This window comes from Cornus florida, unplaced genomic scaffold (assembly GCF_030987335.1).
Source record: "Cornus florida cultivar Cherokee Brave unplaced genomic scaffold, ASM3098733v1 CherokeeBrave_3.0.0_Hap2_Chr05, whole genome shotgun sequence".
Lineage (NCBI taxonomy): Eukaryota > Viridiplantae > Streptophyta > Magnoliopsida > Cornales > Cornaceae > Cornus > Cornus florida.
In genome coordinates this window covers 94,373,683-94,392,696 of record NW_026775575.1, presented here as the reverse complement: position 1 = coordinate 94,392,696, position 19,014 = coordinate 94,373,683, and the positions used below count along the sequence as shown (strand labels likewise).

The window sequence follows — 19,014 nt, the reverse complement described above, 5'->3', positions numbered from 1 at the left end:
TTCCTTTGAATGTAGTCTTTGGTGTCATTAATGGACATGGAGAGCCGGTGGAGCGGATAAGATCGACGGGCATTCATTTCAGTCTGTTCATGCAATGACCTAAGTAAACACAAGCGACGAAACATATAGTGACCCCATTACTAAATGTGATCTTTTATGACGAATGAAAGTATCGATCGTCTGTGAAAGGCATCGAGCTGTGTTACAAGCTCACTAGTAAAGTCCGGTTAGTACATTAATATTGACCAAGAACAATAACTTTTAAAGTAGTTCCACAAATGTGGATGTCTTTTAAAAATCATTTAGTTGACAATTGAGTGTGATTGGTCAACGAGAACGAAAACTGTAAACGACGACTAAGAAAGTCATTATACACTCAGAATCTCTCACGCAAAGAAAGAGGTTGGTGAAACTTAATTAGCCCACATGGTTTTACGTCTTTGACAAGCTTTACACAAATCATAAACCTTACATTTAATCAAAATTTTATCGGCCACATCTAATTTATTGACATTGCCAACCAATAATACCAATTTTTCACTTTCCAACTGGCGTCCCGTGAGACTTATCGGTGCATGGGTTTGAAAATAATTGAGACGTACATTTTCGATTTTTAACTCAAGTGGCTTTTATATCAAAATGAAGCAGCAATAAAATAGTCGCAAAATATGAAATTGTAAACATCCTCTAAATATTTTATATTATTTATATATATGAATATAAAGCAACCCTTCATTCATTTTTTTACAAAATTTATCCAAAGAAATCTTTAGTGGGCCCCACGGTTGATCATCTCCATGAACTGATTGAGAGACTCCTGCCTCTGCAACCTCATGTCCTCATTGAATTTGTTGATGAAGGCTTCGACCCGGCGATTCAACTCGTCCTGACTCGGAGACGGTTCTTTCCTGAGTTTCCCCGAACCGGACGACCGACTCAGCGGAGAGTTATTGTTAGCGGTGAAGGTCTCTGATTTGGTCATGTGATGATGTGGAGTAGTGACGTGGAGGGCTTGAGAAGGAGGAGTCTCCCAGGTGTCGGACTTCCTGAGATGCCTCGTCAAGGGCATCGGACGTCCGTCCGTTATCGTCTTCCACGTGGCCTCCAGCGTGTCGTTTCTCTTTGGCTTCGACGCTACTCCCAGTGTCCTTCCACCTGAAATAATATATATCCAGCGGAAGGAATTAATGCCATTACATTAAGGTTCAATTTGGACTTATCTTTTCAATTTCATATGGGATGAGATTAATCTGAGCGATCCAGAATGAAAAAGCTAGTCGTTTGTCTTCTTCACCACCGTTTCAAGGGGTAAATTCGACATTCTGAATGTGTGTATATATATATATAGCATGCTTAGATTTATCTTAACTAAAAAATAATTTGGTAAAATATGTAGAAACCTGAAAATATACACAAACCGGAACCTTCACCGGCGATTACTCTACCATTATGGTCTAACATGGGCCATGGCCTCCAAAGACCCTATTTTTATCGTTGAAAACCCTATGGAAATGATTTGTCGTAAAAAAGTGCGATTATGATTAATTGATCAGTGTGTGTGTGTGTGAGAAATAGAGAGTTACCTTCAGGAGGACTAGCTTTAATAGTTTTCCGGTGACCGAATCTCGCAGAAACAAGGGGTTTCTCGGTGGAAAACGAATATTCCGCCGACCTTTTATTTGAGGTCGTGTTCGACGACATCGATACCACAAGCTTATCATGACTCTCATTCATCTCCTTATCCAAAGCATTCGTCGTCGTTGTAGTCGTCGTCTTCATCTTCGAATCGAGTTGACCGTACACATCAAGTCCGGAAGCAGCTGATGATTTCACGTCGGCATTCGCATCGTAACCGTATCCAAACTCCGGGCTTACTTCCGGCGAAGTATAAGTATTGTTGTCCAAAGCGTTCGTCGTCGTCGTTGTACTCGTCTTCATCTCCGAATCAAGTTGACCGTACACATCAAGTCCGGAAGCAGCTGATTTCCCATCGGCATTCGCATCGTAACCATATCCAAACTCCGGGCTTACTTCCGGCGAAGTATAAGTATGGTTGTATGCGACCGGAAAATCTGTCCGAACATCTCCGATAACATTGATCGGTACCGGCGGCGAGTAATCGACCTTGTGCTGTAGTTTAGAAGAAGCGAGGATGGTGATGATGATTAAGTTGATGATGAGGTAGAGATACGGTGGTCTGAGCCACGAAACCACAAAGCTCCAAATTGAAGGAACTTCAGAGACCGCAAACTCTGTGATCACCGGAACAGACAGCTTCAAAATCACCGCCATGGACAGAACACCTGTCGATAAGAACACAACTTTGATCGACAACATCCAGTTACTTGAGCTTTGCGAGAGGATCGGCATTTTCCGGGAATATATATGACCCAAATCTTACCTTTTCCGGCGAGGTAGAGTGTGTGGGGGTGGGATAATTGGAAATGGGGGTAATGGCCAATGGGTTAGACAAAAATGACGATGGTTTGTATATATATATAGTAGGAGTGGTGAAATGGTAATTTTGTGATGGAATGTGAACCGCTAGATTTGGGTATATACATACATACATATGTAGAAGTTGTGGGCTTAATTGAATTTGGTTTTGCGTAAAGTATGTATGTGTGTCTGTCCCGTACAAGGCTACAAGGTCTCTTGCTGGCTGCTCAAAACATATCCCAGTTGGCCCACTAAGATTGGAGCCATATATAGATGAAATAATGGCTCATATATTGATGCAGATTATATAATTTATATTATATTCTTCCAACTTATCAATCTTATTGTAATTCTAAATACATATATATATACATATATATATAATTTTTGTCAAAATTAAATTCTGGGCACCCTAATTCTGATTTGATTAAAACTTTATGTTGATACCAGAGCATACATGGGATCTACGTATCAGCAAAGTAACATGCAATAAAACAAAAATGCATGTTTCCATTATTTTTTCAGTAAATAAAAGGTTTCCATGATTTTATGCAAGATATATATATATATATATATATATCAAAAAACAATTAATCTCAAGCACGTGTAAGTGGTTTTTTATTTTATTTTTATTTTTTTGTGTGTGTAATTCCGTAAGACACACTTGTTAATGGAGATTCAATTTGTGACATGGTTTACATACAAAAATCATCCACTAGTTAGCTATGAGCTTGAACTGTAAAATCATATACAAAAGTTGTCAGTGTCGGCAAAGAAGGTACTTTAGTTATGCTGTCGTTTCTTGGATGAAGGAACACCATTGTTGCGTAGAAGATGCTACTTTCGACGCGAATAAAAATGTCATTTTAGCATCTCGAAGCCCTAGCTAATGACTTTCAATAAGTTTAATTTTCTCCTTAGTTAAATCTGATTAATCTATTTAGAGAATCTAAACACTATTCAACTTTTCATGTTGTTAGCAAATTTTATATGCACAATGAATACATTTAGTGTTGTCAGAACACCTTAATTTTTTTCAAGTGGAGAGACATTTTCAACGGCGTATATTATATATAATTCACCGTTAATTACCACCTAGCGTTGTTTCAGGATCTTCACTCTGGCTAGTCCAATGGGTGCTGGACCACGTGCCAAACAGCTCTTAGTATGTGAAACCCAAACCGACCATATACAAGCTTCCAAAAATTAAAAATTACATGGTTTAATGTAGTAAATATTAAAATTTTACGTCAAAAGCATGTTATATATATATATGAGGAATTTAACTGAGTAAAAAAAGAATTTCACGCATAACATGACGACACGTCTAGGATAACTAGAAGGAGGCTACTGTTACTCCGACTTAAAACAAAAGAAAGTCATTATTTATTTTAAACTAAAGAAGAATTTCATGTGTATGTGGTGAGACTAACATGCGAGTGATAATACTTAGCTATCTTAATTTGCCTACAACCATTATAGAGTGACAAAGATTAATTTAAATTTCATTTCTTTAATTAACTGTCATTGTCTTCCACGATATATCACCTCAATTGATCGAGATGTTATATGAAGCAGTGTAGAGTTTAACATATTCGTGAATTTAGAGTACTAGTAAGTGAAAGTGAGAGCACACCTACCATGCTTATATTTGTAGTACTTATCAATCATTAGTCCTATGAATATAATCCCATAGAGGAAATTAGTAAATTGTAGCCAGAAAATAGAAACACACATCCTGTTTATACACGTAACCAACTGTATATTCCATGGTCGGCCATTGCAGGACTACGAAGGCAAGCGATGGAGCTCGTCAGCACTAGTTTAGTCAAGCTAGACGGTGATGAGTCGAGTTGATATCACACGAATATCGGCTGCAGCATGGCTAAGTTATAACCACACACATACATATATATATATATATATATATATATATATATCACGCGCACACAAGACGTGGGCTTTCCATGCAATTAATTCAACTATATAGCGTATGTGACAAAAATTAAAACCATCAACATCAATTGTTGTTCCATTCAGATGCAACAATGAGGTGGGTCAGACTTTGAGATTGTGACTAATTGGGCATGTGGTCCAATAATAAAATCGATTTGAACACGCACTAAGTAAGAGAAATTAAGAATGAGACGGATGTTTGCTAGAAACAACAATTATAATAATTTGTTGATAAGTACTATCACAGTTTGCCTTTTGGTCAGTATAAAGTGGTGCCATCTTTTGCCTATTAAGAAATGTGCGCCAATGTTTTCTTTGTTTTTTTTTTTTGATCCATGACTTGTGTATATTAATTTTAATAAATAATAATATTACACACTTTCTTAAAAGTTGCTCATTATTTAGAATTACAATTAATTATTTTTTTGGGTTTGTAATTATAATTAATTATTAATGATTTATAATTAACGAAATAAAAAGAAAAACAGCATTTATATGACTCGAATATATACCCGACACATTGATGATATATAACGCTTGAACCCAGATTTTCTTCCTTACAAATGTCTCTTTATTTGAGTCTTAGTGCCCCCTCTAATTTCACAAAAAGAAAAAAAAGAATTGTATTGTATTTTGTTATGATGATATAACAAAAGATTATATCGAGAATGTAACTTATTACATTCTCAAAGTAAAATTATTCACATTAAAAATTGCAGTATTTTGTCTTAAAACAAATATGTTACTGTACATAAATATCACATTGTTATCTATATTCTTGAAGTAATAATGCTGCAAAAAAATAAAAAAAGGTAAATTGCACTGACACTTATGAACTTTTGGTCAACGCCTTTACATTGATACCCCATGAGGTTTCAAAAATGTGCATTGACACCCTTGTAGACCTCTAAAATCGTATGAAATTACCTTTTAATCCTTTGACATGTCTACAATTCCATTTAAATTATGAAATTACAAATTTAACATCCTAACTAAATTTAATGGATTTAACTAACTTCTTTCTCTCTTCTATATATACATATAGATATTTATATAATAATAATAATACTTATACCACCATAATCACTATAGCCGCAACATAAAAATAAAAAATAAAAAAAAAATAATTTTTTATTTTATTTTAAAATTGTCAGATAAACTGTACATCACTATAATCATCACACCAAGACAACATCACCAACACATCCAGACACTACTAGAACCACCACCACAATATAAAAATAAATAAATAAATAAAAATTTGAAACACCCTGTTAACCTAGACACCATCATCACCACCATAACCACCATCGGAGTAGAACAAAAAATAAAAATAATCATGACCAACCCAGACCCACCACAACAAGGAAAACCCAAAGAAAAAAAAAAAAAAAAGAAAAAAAGAAAAAAAAAACCATGTATGAGATCAAGAAAAGGGAGTGTTGACAACTAGAAAAAAAAAAAAAAAAAAAAAAAGATTAGGGTAGAAAAAAGGTTTAATGATGAGGATAGTTTTGTAAATAAAAATGATTGATATTTTATAAATTAATTAAATTAAATAATCAATGGCCAATGTAATATTTGAAATTATAAAACGTGTTATTGTTAAAAAGAGTGTTATCTGAGTGACATTAATCAAAACTTCAAGAATATCAATGCAATTTGCCCAAAAATAAAAAAATAAAAAAACTGACCAGTAATGAGTAGAAATAAACGTGCAGAGTCAAAGATGGTTATTGTGGTTTTGGAGGTACCACACGAGACAGCACCGTCCGTTGGACAGATGAGTGACAAGTGTGACTCGCGGAGTTATTATCGTGATACAGTATATATATACACATATACATACATATATGATATATCTCCCTATTACAAGTTCTACCAAACTTCTGAAAAGTCCTAAAAAGAAAAAGAAAAAAAATTCTGAAAAGAACAAAAAGAAAAACAAACTATTCCACAAGTTTGTTCTTTTCTGTTTCATGACACAATTTCTCACCTAAATTTTACATATGTGGAAAAAGCCTAAAAACCATGACCATACGATAATACAAGCCTGAAATGATTGGAGTTAAAAATGTGATTTGGAATTAAAAATGTGATTAGCCTGAAAGATTTTATTTTTTCTTTTCCCTCCCCACCCAATAAAGATTTATAAATTTTTTTACCACTCAGATACTCTTTTTAGTAATTATTTAAAAAGTTGAAAAGAAAAAATTAATTTAAAAAGTTGGAAGGAAAAGAAATAAAAGCCGATCTATTGGAGTTTATTTATCTTATTTATTACTTTACTAATTTTGTATATTTATAATTTAATTTAAATTTGAAGTATAATTTGAATTTAATCCACCATACAAAATATTAAATCCAAACCTAACCTCAACACAGCCCTATCTTCGACCCCAAGGGCAGCCGGCATGGCAATAGCTATACTGACTGGCAATGCATATATTGATTGCTAGCGACATCAGCAATTAGTTACAGTAATTTGCTAGGAAAAGTTGATGGTATGATGATAGATATTTATTATTTTATTAATTTTTGTTGGTCCAGATCTAATGCCTTTTTATTAACAAAAAGGAAAAAAACAAACAGGGAAGCTTTGGGCCTACTTTGGGATAGCAATCAGGCTGTTATCTGTTGCGATGCAATTTGCTAGCAAAATATGCTGGCCCACCGTTAGCCAGTCCCTTAGTATCGCAATACTGACTAATTTGCTAACAAAAATCTATTTATACCGGTTGCTCTAACTACTCAACTCCAACTCAACCCATCTTTCTATTTTTAAATTCAGGCATGCAACTCGGGCTTAGATTTCATGTTAAAAATTGGAGTGAATTCGAGTTACTCGTATAACTAATCTTCACATAAAAAATTTAATTTGAATTAGTTTTAGATTAAATTACTCTTAAACAGAAAATAATAATAAATAAATAAATAAATTTTAAAGACATTTTATAAATTTTATATAAATTACAGACAAATTCTTGAAAAATTTATTGTCTTAAATATTAACATACAATAAGTTAAAATTTAACGAATGAAGTTGAAAAAAAAAAAATGGTAATTGTAGTTTAAATATTATATATATAATGTATTTAAAATTAAAAATATATATGAAAATAATATTAGAATTTGGGTTTGGATTGCTAGTACCTCAACCCAAACCCAACCCTAATTAAATTCGGATTGATTTTTTAATCCAAACCTAACCTTATTATTAATAAAAATAATTGTCCAAGCCTACGAAAAATCGATCGGGCTCAAATTGAGTTCGAATTACCCAACCCAAATTACCCCCTACTCACCCGTGAGTAAGTAGGTATTTCCTAAGATTTGAACAAGCTTTGGTGACATCTGCGAGGTTCAATTTTATTTTGCTTCACGATTAAAGTGAAGGAAAAATAACTGTTGTCATTACCGAAGCAATAGAAAAGGAATATAAGCAACAGAGAAATCTAAAAATTTAAATTTAATTCCTCTCTATTTCTACCAAACAGGGTATTGAAGGAAAAGGCAGCTACATTCCACACAATTGTCCACAGAACACCATGAAACGAGTAGACAATGTTTCTCAATTGGCACAATTTTTCTCCGGCCGGGGATTGTACAGTCCATTTTATTTCGAGGTATATCAAATTGCCATACATGAAAGTAATCAAATCATCCACATCAACTGGGAAAAAAATAAATCTATTCCAATCAATCTAAAACTGACTTATTACTCAACATACATGGAACAGGTATAAATGAAGCCACCACCACCCAAACAGAAAAAAAAAACTGAACATGCCTCCTCCTCTACAGATAGTTTACAAACCCACCACAGAAGAAAAACCTCCAAAAGCTACTTTTCCTGTAAATATACTCTTTTGGTGTACTATGGAGTAACCCCAGCATCGTTTTCCTCAAGATTGCTCAGGGTTTCGAGAACATCCCTTGTGTCAGTGAGGAGAAATCATAATCTTTCCCCGTCTGTGTAGGAGCTGCACTCGTAACTGCACCGGTAACTGGGGAAGCATTTTGTCCCGTAGCAAAAACGCTGCAGTAGAGGAATGCAAATAATGATGGATCCGAACATTCTTAGTGTATATGTGTATCATAAGGTAAGCTTTTACAGAAAATAAAACTAAACGCATTCAAAACCACTTAAAATTTACTTTAGATGACATACTAGAATGGAATGCAAATAAATTTATTTTCTAATGATTGCCAGAATCAAAATAAGTCATTTTCAAATAACAAAGCATAGTAATTTTAATATTATGTGCTCCAAACAGCCAATTAGACGTTTCTACTAATGAATGCTTTAAAATTTGACATGTAAAAAACAAAGATGAATAGCATGCCTGGGTGCTGGAAATGGAACAGAGTTCCCAACTGGATGTGCTGGCCCCATGTTCCCCATCTGTCTCGAGTGAAAATGGAAAAATGAGTGCTCAGATGTAATTGTAATTTACAAAGCATGAAGAACTAATGTATGCTACCTGCTGCATATATGTCTGCAGGTCCATCTTTCCAGATGCTGGCACCATCATTCCAGGAAACTGGTAGCCAACATTTGGCCAGTTTTGAGTCGGTGAGTTGGTACCTTTGGACCCTGGTTGTTGTGCATTGACTGGCAATTTTGGCAACCCACCAGCAGATTTCGCTGCAGCAGCCATAAGAAGTGACTGCTGCTGTGCCAGCACAGCGAGCTGTTGTTGATGAACAGAAAATGGTGACACCATATTGGACTGCAAGACAGCCAAAGTATAAGTTTAGGTATTACCTTTGATGTTGTAATTGTAGTAGTAGCAATAACAATACTAATTCTCTGACAAAACAACATTGTAGTTCTTCTTCTATGATATTAGCCTAAGTTAACTGAACTCAACAAATATATTCATGCGCTTTAAACCTAAATACCAAAACAAAGCCTAAACCAGGTTCTCCAAGCAAGCAAATAAACAACGAAAAGACAGAGCTAATCACCGCCTCTATAAATGCTACTAAAAAAATCGGCAAACATTTCGTAGCACATACCTTGTCAAAAAGGCTCATAATATCATTTTTAACATCTTTTTGAGGGTTTTCTGATACTGTAGAAGGCGCTAGCAAAGGTGTGTCTTTAAATAAATCTTCAATTCCTGATGCAGGGGTAGTATTATCATTTGGGTTCGTAACTTCAGTTTTCTCAGCTGTTGATGCTTCTTCAGCAGCTGCAAGTTGTTTAAACCAAAGTCAATAGCAACAACGAATTAAACATAAAAAGTGCCTCTGCAACTCAAAGCATGGTTGTTACAAAAAATTTAACCCCCAACCCCCAATATAAAAGTTAAAAAACTTGAAAGCAGATATTGTATTGCTTAAGCGGTCTCATTAACAAAAAAAAAAAAAAAGGGAGAAAGATGTACATTGGAAACCTGCCCATGCATTATCATCAGCAGAAACTGCCTCTGAGCCATTCTCACTAGGACCATCCATGGAAAGAATGTTGAAAAGATCAGTAGCAAAATCAACTTTAGGGGGGGAGGCAACTGGAGTAGACACTGGACCCTGCTTTGCTGATTCATCCAGCTGAGCAGCTGGTTCTGATGGCTGAGTAACCTGTTTAGGCTTTGATGCATGTGTGATCTGTTTGTAACTCAAATATGTAAGGTCCAAAGATATAATATTTTAATCATTTCCTCAGCCATTTAAAAGGGAAACCAGAGAGAAGGGAACAAACACCAAGTAAAACAAGTGAGACATCAACTAGAACCGCATAGGAAAAATTATAACCAATTCATGGAAGGAGTCCAGGCCTGAGTAATCATGATAGAGATGCATTCACTAAAGACGAGCATGTGATTGGTGTTATATGCTAGTGAATGTACCACCTAATTTGGCCCACAAGACCACCTACCTTTTGTGGTATCCAAACCGAAACCCCAAGTCCCATTTATTTTATTAATACCAATCCTGGTTGTGAACTGGAAGGCTTTATACAAACAAGCAGATAATAGCATTGTGATCTATCCTTTATACACGAATCAGCACAAACAGGTTTTAGTAAACCCGTGCAATGGAAAAGAAAATATAGCCAAGACAACATGAAAAAAGGAAGAGGGAGGAGGGCTTTTTTTTTTTTTTTTTTTTTTCCTTTTTTTAACAGAATCTATGGAGATTAGCAAGGTAAAACAACTGAATATTACCGGTTCCGGTCCTCTAGGAGGCACAGGTATACTAATTCTTGTAGCAGGAATGCTGTCCTTTGTACTAGGTGCCTCAAAATTTTTCCTTTCCTCAAATGAAATTTCTGAACTGCCGGCATATCCATGCCCATTTTTTTCAGCAGGTCTCTGCCACTGCACAGCAAAGTTTTCTTCTTGTCCCCAAGAAGGTGACTTTGTTTTGCCATCCTTAGAAACCCATCTCTTCTCTTCATATCTTAGTTGACAATATTAAAAAGACACAGAATAAGACTAGACAGTCATGGAATCAAAGAATCAGAATACATAAATTGAATAAGGAATACAGTTCAAATTGGCACGAAAGTTCATCAAATTGGTATGAAAGTTCATACTTTGCACGAATGAAATTCTCAATCCCAACTCTGTCGTAATTTGGGGGTAGCTCTGCTTCCCAGTAACTATTTGACTTCTCATTTCCCATTGCTGCATACAAAAAGGAACCAAAATCACAATAATGGCTCTCCATAATCTTCTTTTCTTTTTTTTTTCGATAAGTATGGCTCTCCATAATCTTCAATCAGCAACAACAAGAAAATTCAAAATTATGGACTGATAGACAAGCTTACATTGAATGAATGCAACCTGTTCAGGAAGCCATGTATCCAGCGTAGCAGACCTCACCTGCAGACGATTGAGAAGAAATCCATCAAAGAATGTTGCAAATGGTACTTGTGTTTCCTGAATTTCTAATAAACGAATGTAAAAGGAGTACAAAAGGGTGAGAGGATATAATTTTAGAGGTCTGATCAAACAGTATCTATGTAGCCATTTTCATAGATATAGAAAAAAAAAAAACAACAAAAAAGGTTTTTTTTTCCTTAAAAATGGAGCAGTGTCAACGAATAGAAATGGTAATTTGGGCAGATAATACAGAACAACACATCCTTTACAGGATGAAAGTTTATTTTCTTTTTTCAAACTCATTGTGTAAATTCCTTGATAAGCCACAAGCATTATTGTAACTCGTTCAACACGTATTTAATTTTCCACTTTCCAAGGTGCAAGGCATCAAAATAATTTTTGCCTCATTGAAGTTCCATACTTCAGCACAGTAATCTCCATGTTCCTTTTATGAAATTATATTACTACTAAATGGAAGTCAATCACACAAATATCAGAAGTCAAAATAGTGTTGGTATGGCCTTGCAGCTTCATTGACTAACGTGTTATTGTCAGTTCGATCCTGAATAAACCAAGAAAAAATTACATTTCCATTATGTGTGTGTGTGTGTATATTCTGACAAGGCAATGATAGAAAAATAAATAAATTAAACACACATGTTATTGCACAAATATTAAGATTCAAACAATCAAGTAAGAAAATCTAAAATCTATAACAAAACAAAATAATCAAAGAGATTTAACAAAAAAAAAAAAAAAACCGATATAAAGCAATTGTGATGAGACAATGAACTCTCCTTCATGCAATTTTCGCACCTTTACGAATCGCGCTCAAGCTCAAGCTCAAGCTTGATTGACTGCAAAACACACTTGAACAGGGAAATGCATCATGGGCGGCCTTTCTTCGCACACCTTATACTTCCATTGTGCCACAGACACCATTCTTACCACTAGTCATATACCAACACATGTAGTTTCACTTAGATGATATTGTTGGAAAAGACATCAGTTTTTTGAAGCACCAAATGTTAGATAAAATTCCAACTTGGTGGCAGTATAAACTTTAATCTAATGTTAGAAACCTAAAGGATAAATTAACAGAGTCAATTAACTATATCCAGGTCAATGTGTGTCAGTCTATTACAAAGTCAATCCAAGATTAGATAGTTAATATATAATCAGATACACACAAGTATCAACACAAGAAAGAAGAGGGGTCAGGGAGACCTTTTGCAATGGAAAAAAATTTATTCATTTATTACGGTAAAAAAAAAAAAAAGGGGGATAACTTACAGACCTCCCCTAAGGTTTGGGCAAATTACACACGGATAGACCGTTCAACATTAATTACTTTGACCTCCCGTAAACCCGTGCGTTGGCTACCTGAAGGTGACTTTGAGTGTGAAAAGTCAGTAACGCCATTATATTATAGGTCACTTTGAGTGTGAAAAGTCAGTCACGCCATTATATTATAATAAATATATAATATTGCAAATATTTGCTAAACTAAAAAATAATAATTTATGCCCTTACATGTTTAATGATGATTTTTGTGTCAGATGCAAGCTGTGAAGGGCTCTCTGTCTCTCTCTCTTCACGTGCATGCCTTATATTATTTATATCTGGAAAAAATATATATATTCCCAATCCGATTCCCCAACGAAGCCGGAATCGGACCAGAGAGTCTATTATTCGAGACGTCAAAGAAGGGGAGCCGGACGAGAAGACCCAGCTGCTGAGGGATTTGACCGGAGACCGAATTGTCGTGGAGATTGATGACGTTGAGGATTGTTGCCAGAGAGGCTGTTGGCAGAGAAGCTGAGGACGCCGAGGTTGAAGAAGTACTGGAGCTCAGGCAGGATAGGTCTGGTGAGGGTGTTGGAGTAGAGGTCGAGGGACTGAAGATTGGTGCAACTGGAGAGGTAAGGGGAGATGGAGCCTTTTAGAGAGAAATTAGTGAGAGAAAGCTAGTAGATGTGGTCGTTGTTGCAGGTGGTGCCCTGAATGTAGGAGGTGAAGCCGGAGCAGGGGTTGGTGAATGTGGCTCTAGTCCAATTCCGGAGGTTCTTCTTCAGGTCTTGTAAGGACTCGCTCAGGTGGGTCAAGCAGGCTTCGTCGTCTGGATCTAGGCTGGATCGTGGGAGGCCGGCGCACATTAGCAAGCACAACAACAGCAATCTCTACCCATCCATCTACTTGAATAGATAGAGTTAGAGAGATACGATGATGGTTTATAGAGAGATAGGATGATGGTTTTGATGAGTTTCTCTTTTTCTCCTGTGCTTTGATGGCACACGTTAGTAAGATAGAGAGAGATTATTTCCCTCGGGAGGGAGAGATTAGTGAATCATGTCGAGGGCATTTTTGTCCATGTCTTAATGGGGGTTTTTGTCATTTCATGGCAACACCTAAGGCTATTATTGTCTTTTCATACAAGGGAAGGGCAATATGGCCGTTTTGAAAAATTTAGTACACGGTCATGCCAGATAACAACAGGGGTGTCATTGAGCACATGCGCCAAACCTGAGGGGAGGTCAAAGTAATAAACATTGATCAGTTTACCCGTGCATAATTTGCCCAAACCTCAGGGGAGCTCAGTGTAATTTACCCAAAAATAATAATAATTATGGCGTTAGATCTATAATAAGCAGCAGTAGCATATTCTTCTTCAAAACAGCTTTTACACTACTTCTAAAATATACAAACTCATGCCCGACACATCCAAATTTATCTATAATTTAAAATTTGTTTAAATTGTGAAAGCATTATTTGATAGTTCTGTACTTTAAACAAGTCTTAAAACATGTCTAACATTGAAAAGCATCAGTACAAGTATGTAATTAAGAGTGTACTTGTAAACAAAACATAAGGGTTCTAAATACTTCAACCACTTAAAGAAAAAGAAGGTACAATGAGGGAAAAATGAGTATCTACTCACTAAGTCCATGAATCTATATTATGATAAACAATAATAATTAAAAAATGTTCATAATATATTAGTATATACTGGCACAACGGTAAGACTTCACTGTCACTTGGAGGTCACGAGTTCAAAATGGAAAACCTCTCTGCTTGCGGAGGTAAGGTAGTATAAATTTGAACCTTCCAAGACCCAACAAAGGTCGAAGCCTTGTGCCTTGAGCAATGGGCTAGCCCTTTATTTAATATATTTATTATATGGGTGTCCCTGCTATATCAATATCTTTATGTCTTTTTAAACAAAAAAATGTATAATCGGTGAGTTCATACTTGATATTGTGTTGCATCTGCATTGCATATACATTTCCATGCTTCATAGCATGTACAATATCCTCTTTTTCTTTCTTTCTTTCTTTTTATTTATTTATTTATATATATTTTTTCAAAACTTAACCATACAAATTTGATGGCATAGTGAAAAACCACATAAGATAGATCTGTCTTTGAAATAAAAACAAGAGGTCTTGAATTTACAAGGAATTCAAAAATGATTCCGACCTTTAATCAATCTATCTATCGATATTAAGCTATTGCTACATATCAAGGTTTATTTATTATGCTCTACATAGGGGTCATTGCGCCATGCAATTGTAAAAGCTTGGATGACAAGCATGATTATGAATTTATGCAGGCCCAAGTCTTGAGAGCACCACACAAGTATAATCATTTCATTTACCATTGTTTTCTACCATATGATGAGTGGCACTTCAGTTTTTCCCCTAAAATAACATCCTGATAGAAAATGTAAAATTAAAAAGAATTACCTTAAGTACATGAGAAGAGAAAAAATATTTTAAAAAAAAAAAATTTCTTATGTGATGAGGCAAATCTAGCCCTGGTTCACTATTAACTAAAACCGATTTGTAATAGAAAAATTAAAGGACTCATATAATTTTCAAATACTGCAAGTTTTTTTTTTTTCATTATCATTGATCAAAATTAGCAATTTATTACTCGGAGATGTCGATAAAAAGTACTCCATGAGGTATAATTTTATGTTTTCTATAGGCTCACATCTTTTCCAGAACATTTTCCACAATATTCATAAGTTAATAAGGAGACAAGAATATATAACTTGCTAATACATGTGGCTGATCTCGTATGGATTGGCTGCATAAATCATCTTTTCCCTCTCTTTTCTATTACAAGCAATGTCTCCTACTATAATTATTTTCTCAAGGCTTTTTCATATTACTTATCCCATATAGTTCTAGTCTGCCCCTTTGTCCCTTACGTCATTAACGTTTAAGAAAAAACATAGTGGGCCTGACCCATACACTTGACTTCCCATTATGTTCACATAAATTCAAATCTACAACTAAGCACACAACGAGGGAGCAACATATCACCTTAGATATGTGCACTCCAAGACTTCTGTGGATTCCAGAACATTGCATGCATATAAAGATGCCTAGATTCACACTAGCCCATCGAGGACCTCTGCATAAAAAACAAGTAACTGTTAGCTACTCACATAGAAAAAAAATAATAATATAAAAACTTATTTCTGAGCTATGTAATCTACTAAGATCCACTGTTTCTGAATTTAGCCCTCCCCTTTGTGTTTATTTCGTCATAATTTTAATATCAATAGAGCCAACTTTGTTTTTTCCCAGATACATACTTGCTTTTGCAGTCAGCACATTCCCTATTCTCAGGCAATTTAAGAAGCCCTTCCAGTATCTGCAAATAAGTGCAATAGAGAATATACTATCAATTTCTATCAAGGGAAAAAATTGATGGAGAAGCAGCAAAACAAACAATAGCAATTGCTTCAGCGGGCTCCAAATCAAAAGGCCATTTTGTATATAGAGCATGAAACAGGGAAAATTGAGGATATCATAATCAACAAAACCAAAAAAAAGTGTAAATTTTGGTGGAGAAGCAACAAAACAAACACTAGCAATTGCTTCAGGGAACTCCAAATTCAAAAGGCCATTTAATATATAGAGCATGAAATAGGGAAAATAGGGGAAATCATAATCAACAAACCAAAAGGTGTAAATTTTATGTGTTTATTTATTTATTTTTTATTTTTTTGTGTGGGTGTATGTGGGTCGGGGTAGGTGGGTGGGGGGTGGGTGGGTTCTGAACCAGATTGTCATTGGAGTGGAGTTCCCAATCATCAACTGGACGTAATGCAAATTTTAAGGCACCAAAAGTGGATGTAACACTTTGGGGAAAAAAATAAGAAGCAATCCCAATTACTAGAGGCTGTACGAACTTTTAATTCTATGAAACTTCGAAACACCAAAAGCAAAATTAATTTGAGGAAGTTTAAATATTGGAGAAATGACATATGAGAACATCAAGCACACTAAAGTCATCTTCAACAGTTGATGATGCTGAATTAAGTCGGAAGAATTTAGAAATTCTAGTTTGAGAATCAACATCCAAAAAACCTAGATATGCATTAGTTCCTTGGATCCTTTTGAAATAAGGTTTATACTTCACTCAAACAAATACATGAAGATGTCTAAAATTACACCCATTTAGGAAAGTTTTCAACAAATTGGGAAACAAAAAGAGTTAACAGATCCAAAATATTAGCTACAGGTTCTCTTGTACAGATTTTATTTGTTTCCTAAATCTCTTGTACAGATTCTCTTGTATAGGCACTAAAGACCGACTTACAACTTCTCCGAACAATGTCATCCCGTTGGCAATTACCATCTACAGCCAGCAATTCTGTCTTCTTTCTTTCCTCTCTCTTGATTCACGATTTCACCCCAATCGTCCCTCCATCTACAATTCCGCAAGAATAGGAAAACAGAGGACAGAGAGCAAAGAATCTCCAAAAAATTGTAATTGAGAGCGTGATTCCACAAGAACAGGGGATAGGAAACCGTATTTTAAACAATAAGCTCTCTCTCTCTATATATATATATACATACACAAATACACATATATAAATTAATATAGTGAATATTTACTGTTATATCTATTGATATATGTATTGATTTATATAAATAAAAATAGAAATATAGGATTATATACTAATTCATAGAGGAATATGCTGATTTTTATAGTATATTGACCTATAGAACACCACGGCTATTCTTCCTTTCTATATATTTATGCATATGTGTGTGTAAACTGACTTTTATTCTTGAAAGTGGTTATGTTATCATTTGTTTTTGATTGTTATTACTATTGTTTTACTTTTTACAGAAGAACTTGGTTTGTTGGGTTGTTTTTGCATTTATTGCTTGTTTAATTTGTCTCCACTATACTATTTTATGCATTATCTTTGATGTTTGAGTAATTATTAACTGTTATGCTAGACAGTAGATAGTTATTTTATGTGCAAAAATAGTACTTATGTTGCTTAAGACTAGATAGATTAACTGCCAGACTAGTAAGAAAGAAGTGCTTATACACACACACACCCCAACCAAGTTAAAAGGGATAATTTATAGGAGGATCATTAGGCCAGCTATGTTATACGGAGCAAAGTATTGGGCATTAAAAAGATACAAGAACAATGCATTTATGTAACTGAAATGAGCGATAATAAAAATTCCCTAATAGACCCTTTTGGAGGCTTGATTATCCATCCATGCCAAAATCCAATTCTTACCAAATTTGATCTTTGAAATGTTTGTAAAATTTAATTGGAATCTCTGAAATGTAGAGTTTTTGTGAAACAAATAACAGGAATTATGTGATGGCACCCCATTCAAGGTTTGAATCCCCTTATCAAAGAATAAATTCAGAACAAAACTTTATAAGACGTAATTCGAATGTATTGATCTAAAATATTCATGAAATCGCAATCGGAAAATGAAAATCACAGCTTTTCAACATAGGTGTAACAATACCATGACTCCTTCAGCTCATAATGCACCCACAGTAAAAACCAATTGTTTGATTCGGCAAACTACGCAAATTCCGATATATATATATTGAAAAATTAACTCTAAAGAACTCAGAGATCCAACATAAACATAAAAATCCCCAACTCAAATTCAAAAAGTCACAATAACAAAATCGAGAGAGAAATTAATTGGTAGTAAAAACAATAATTTGAAGGTTTTGCACCGGCCAACCAATCAATCAATCAACAACAAAATAATATAGGGTCCAATACGTAGAGATCAAATCTACATTAGATCGAACACGATTAAGAAAAATAATGACCAAATCAAAATTTTGATAATTTAATGCATTATAAGGGTAAAAATGAGACCTTTCTGTGTCTGGCATTGAGCTCTTTGGAGACGTTGGCCTTTTCGTTCATGGTGGGTGACTGATGCGCCCAAGATGAAAAATTACGAATTAACAATATAGTCACAGAAAGAGAGAGGGGAAGGCGAAGAAGGGACGTTGGTCTTTCTCTCTCCTCTCCCTCTTATTTCTCTCTCTAAACCGACTGATTGATTATCTGACCGACCACCGTTTATGTCTAATGAGAGAGAGAGAGAGAGAGACAATGAAGAGAGGAGAAATCGTAACAGCGTCCACTTGACTTTTTTTATTATTATTATTTATTTATTTACAAATTTTCTCCATTTTACTATCTTTGATCGGACGTCATCCTACACACGTGTGGAGTGACCGAGGGTGTGTTTTTGATGGGATTTGGCACGTGTGGATGTAAAGGCTTTTGGTTAAAACTTGGTCCACGCGTTAAGTTTAGACTGGTCCTAAATTCCTAATATGCGAACGGGATTATTCTAGCCGTCGTCAGTGCATACCAGTTCAAGGATTCTTTTTTTTTTTTTTTTTTGGGGGAAGTTTTATCCTTCCATCTCATTTTTAATCATTTTTAGTTATTTTCAATGTTCTACTCTTTATTATTATTTTC

The 19,014-nt window shown here is 34.9% G+C and overlaps 2 protein-coding genes and 1 pseudogene across 3 annotated transcripts; all 3 read right to left on the bottom strand.

Moving 5' to 3' along the window:
• Positions 1-669: 669 nt before the first annotated feature.
• LOC132307734 (uncharacterized) lies at positions 670-2,494 on the bottom strand. The gene is made up of 2 exons (XM_059805575.1): positions 1,584-2,494; positions 670-1,155 (listed from the first exon to the last, which is right to left on the bottom strand). Exons 1-2 carry the CDS (start codon positions 2,368-2,370, stop codon positions 770-772), a joined length of 1,173 nt encoding a protein of 390 aa, XP_059661558.1. The 5' UTR covers positions 2,371-2,494; the 3' UTR covers positions 670-769.
• A 5,468-nt stretch (positions 2,495-7,962) lies between these two features.
• Positions 7,963-18,672, bottom strand: LOC132307732 (ADP-ribosylation factor GTPase-activating protein AGD5). Of its 2 annotated transcripts, none has more exons than XM_059805573.1 (11): positions 18,397-18,672; positions 15,832-15,890; positions 15,557-15,647; positions 11,174-11,228; positions 10,940-11,030; positions 10,569-10,803; positions 9,789-10,008; positions 9,418-9,593; positions 8,880-9,128; positions 8,742-8,800; positions 7,963-8,434 (listed from the first exon to the last, which is right to left on the bottom strand). In XM_059805573.1, the coding sequence occupies exons 1-11, from the start codon at positions 18,445-18,447 to the stop codon at positions 8,311-8,313; spliced, it is 1,410 nt and encodes a 469-aa protein (XP_059661556.1). In that variant the 5' UTR covers positions 18,448-18,672; the 3' UTR covers positions 7,963-8,310. The 2 variants fall into 2 exon arrangements, with proteins under 2 accessions (XP_059661556.1, XP_059661557.1); XM_059805574.1 differs by lacking the exon at positions 18,397-18,672 and adding an exon at positions 16,842-16,996.
• On the bottom strand, positions 12,185-15,550 carry LOC132307733 (receptor-like protein 44; annotated as a pseudogene).
• Positions 18,673-19,014: the final 342 nt, after the last annotated feature.

Excerpts from the sequence above, each read along its gene's own strand:
- LOC132307734 (XM_059805575.1), bottom strand. The coding sequence starts at position 2,370 with ATGCCGATCCTCTCGCAAAGCTCAAGTAACTGGATGTTGTCGATCAAA. Across the intron at positions 1,156-1,583 it reads TAAAGCTAGTCCTCCTGAAG|GTGGAAGGACACTGGGAGTA; the intron begins GTAACTCTCTAT and ends ATATTATTTCAG.
- LOC132307732 (XM_059805573.1), bottom strand. The coding sequence starts at position 18,447 with ATGAACGAAAAGGCCAACGTCTCCAAAGAGCTCAATGCCAGACACAGA. Across the intron at positions 15,648-15,831 it reads TGTGCTGACTGCAAAAGCAA|AGGTCCTCGATGGGCTAGTG; the intron begins GTATGTATCTGG and ends TTTTTTATGCAG. Across the intron at positions 9,594-9,788 it reads TGCATGGGCAGGTTTCCAAT|CTGCTGAAGAAGCATCAACA; the intron begins GTACATCTTTCT and ends AACAACTTGCAG.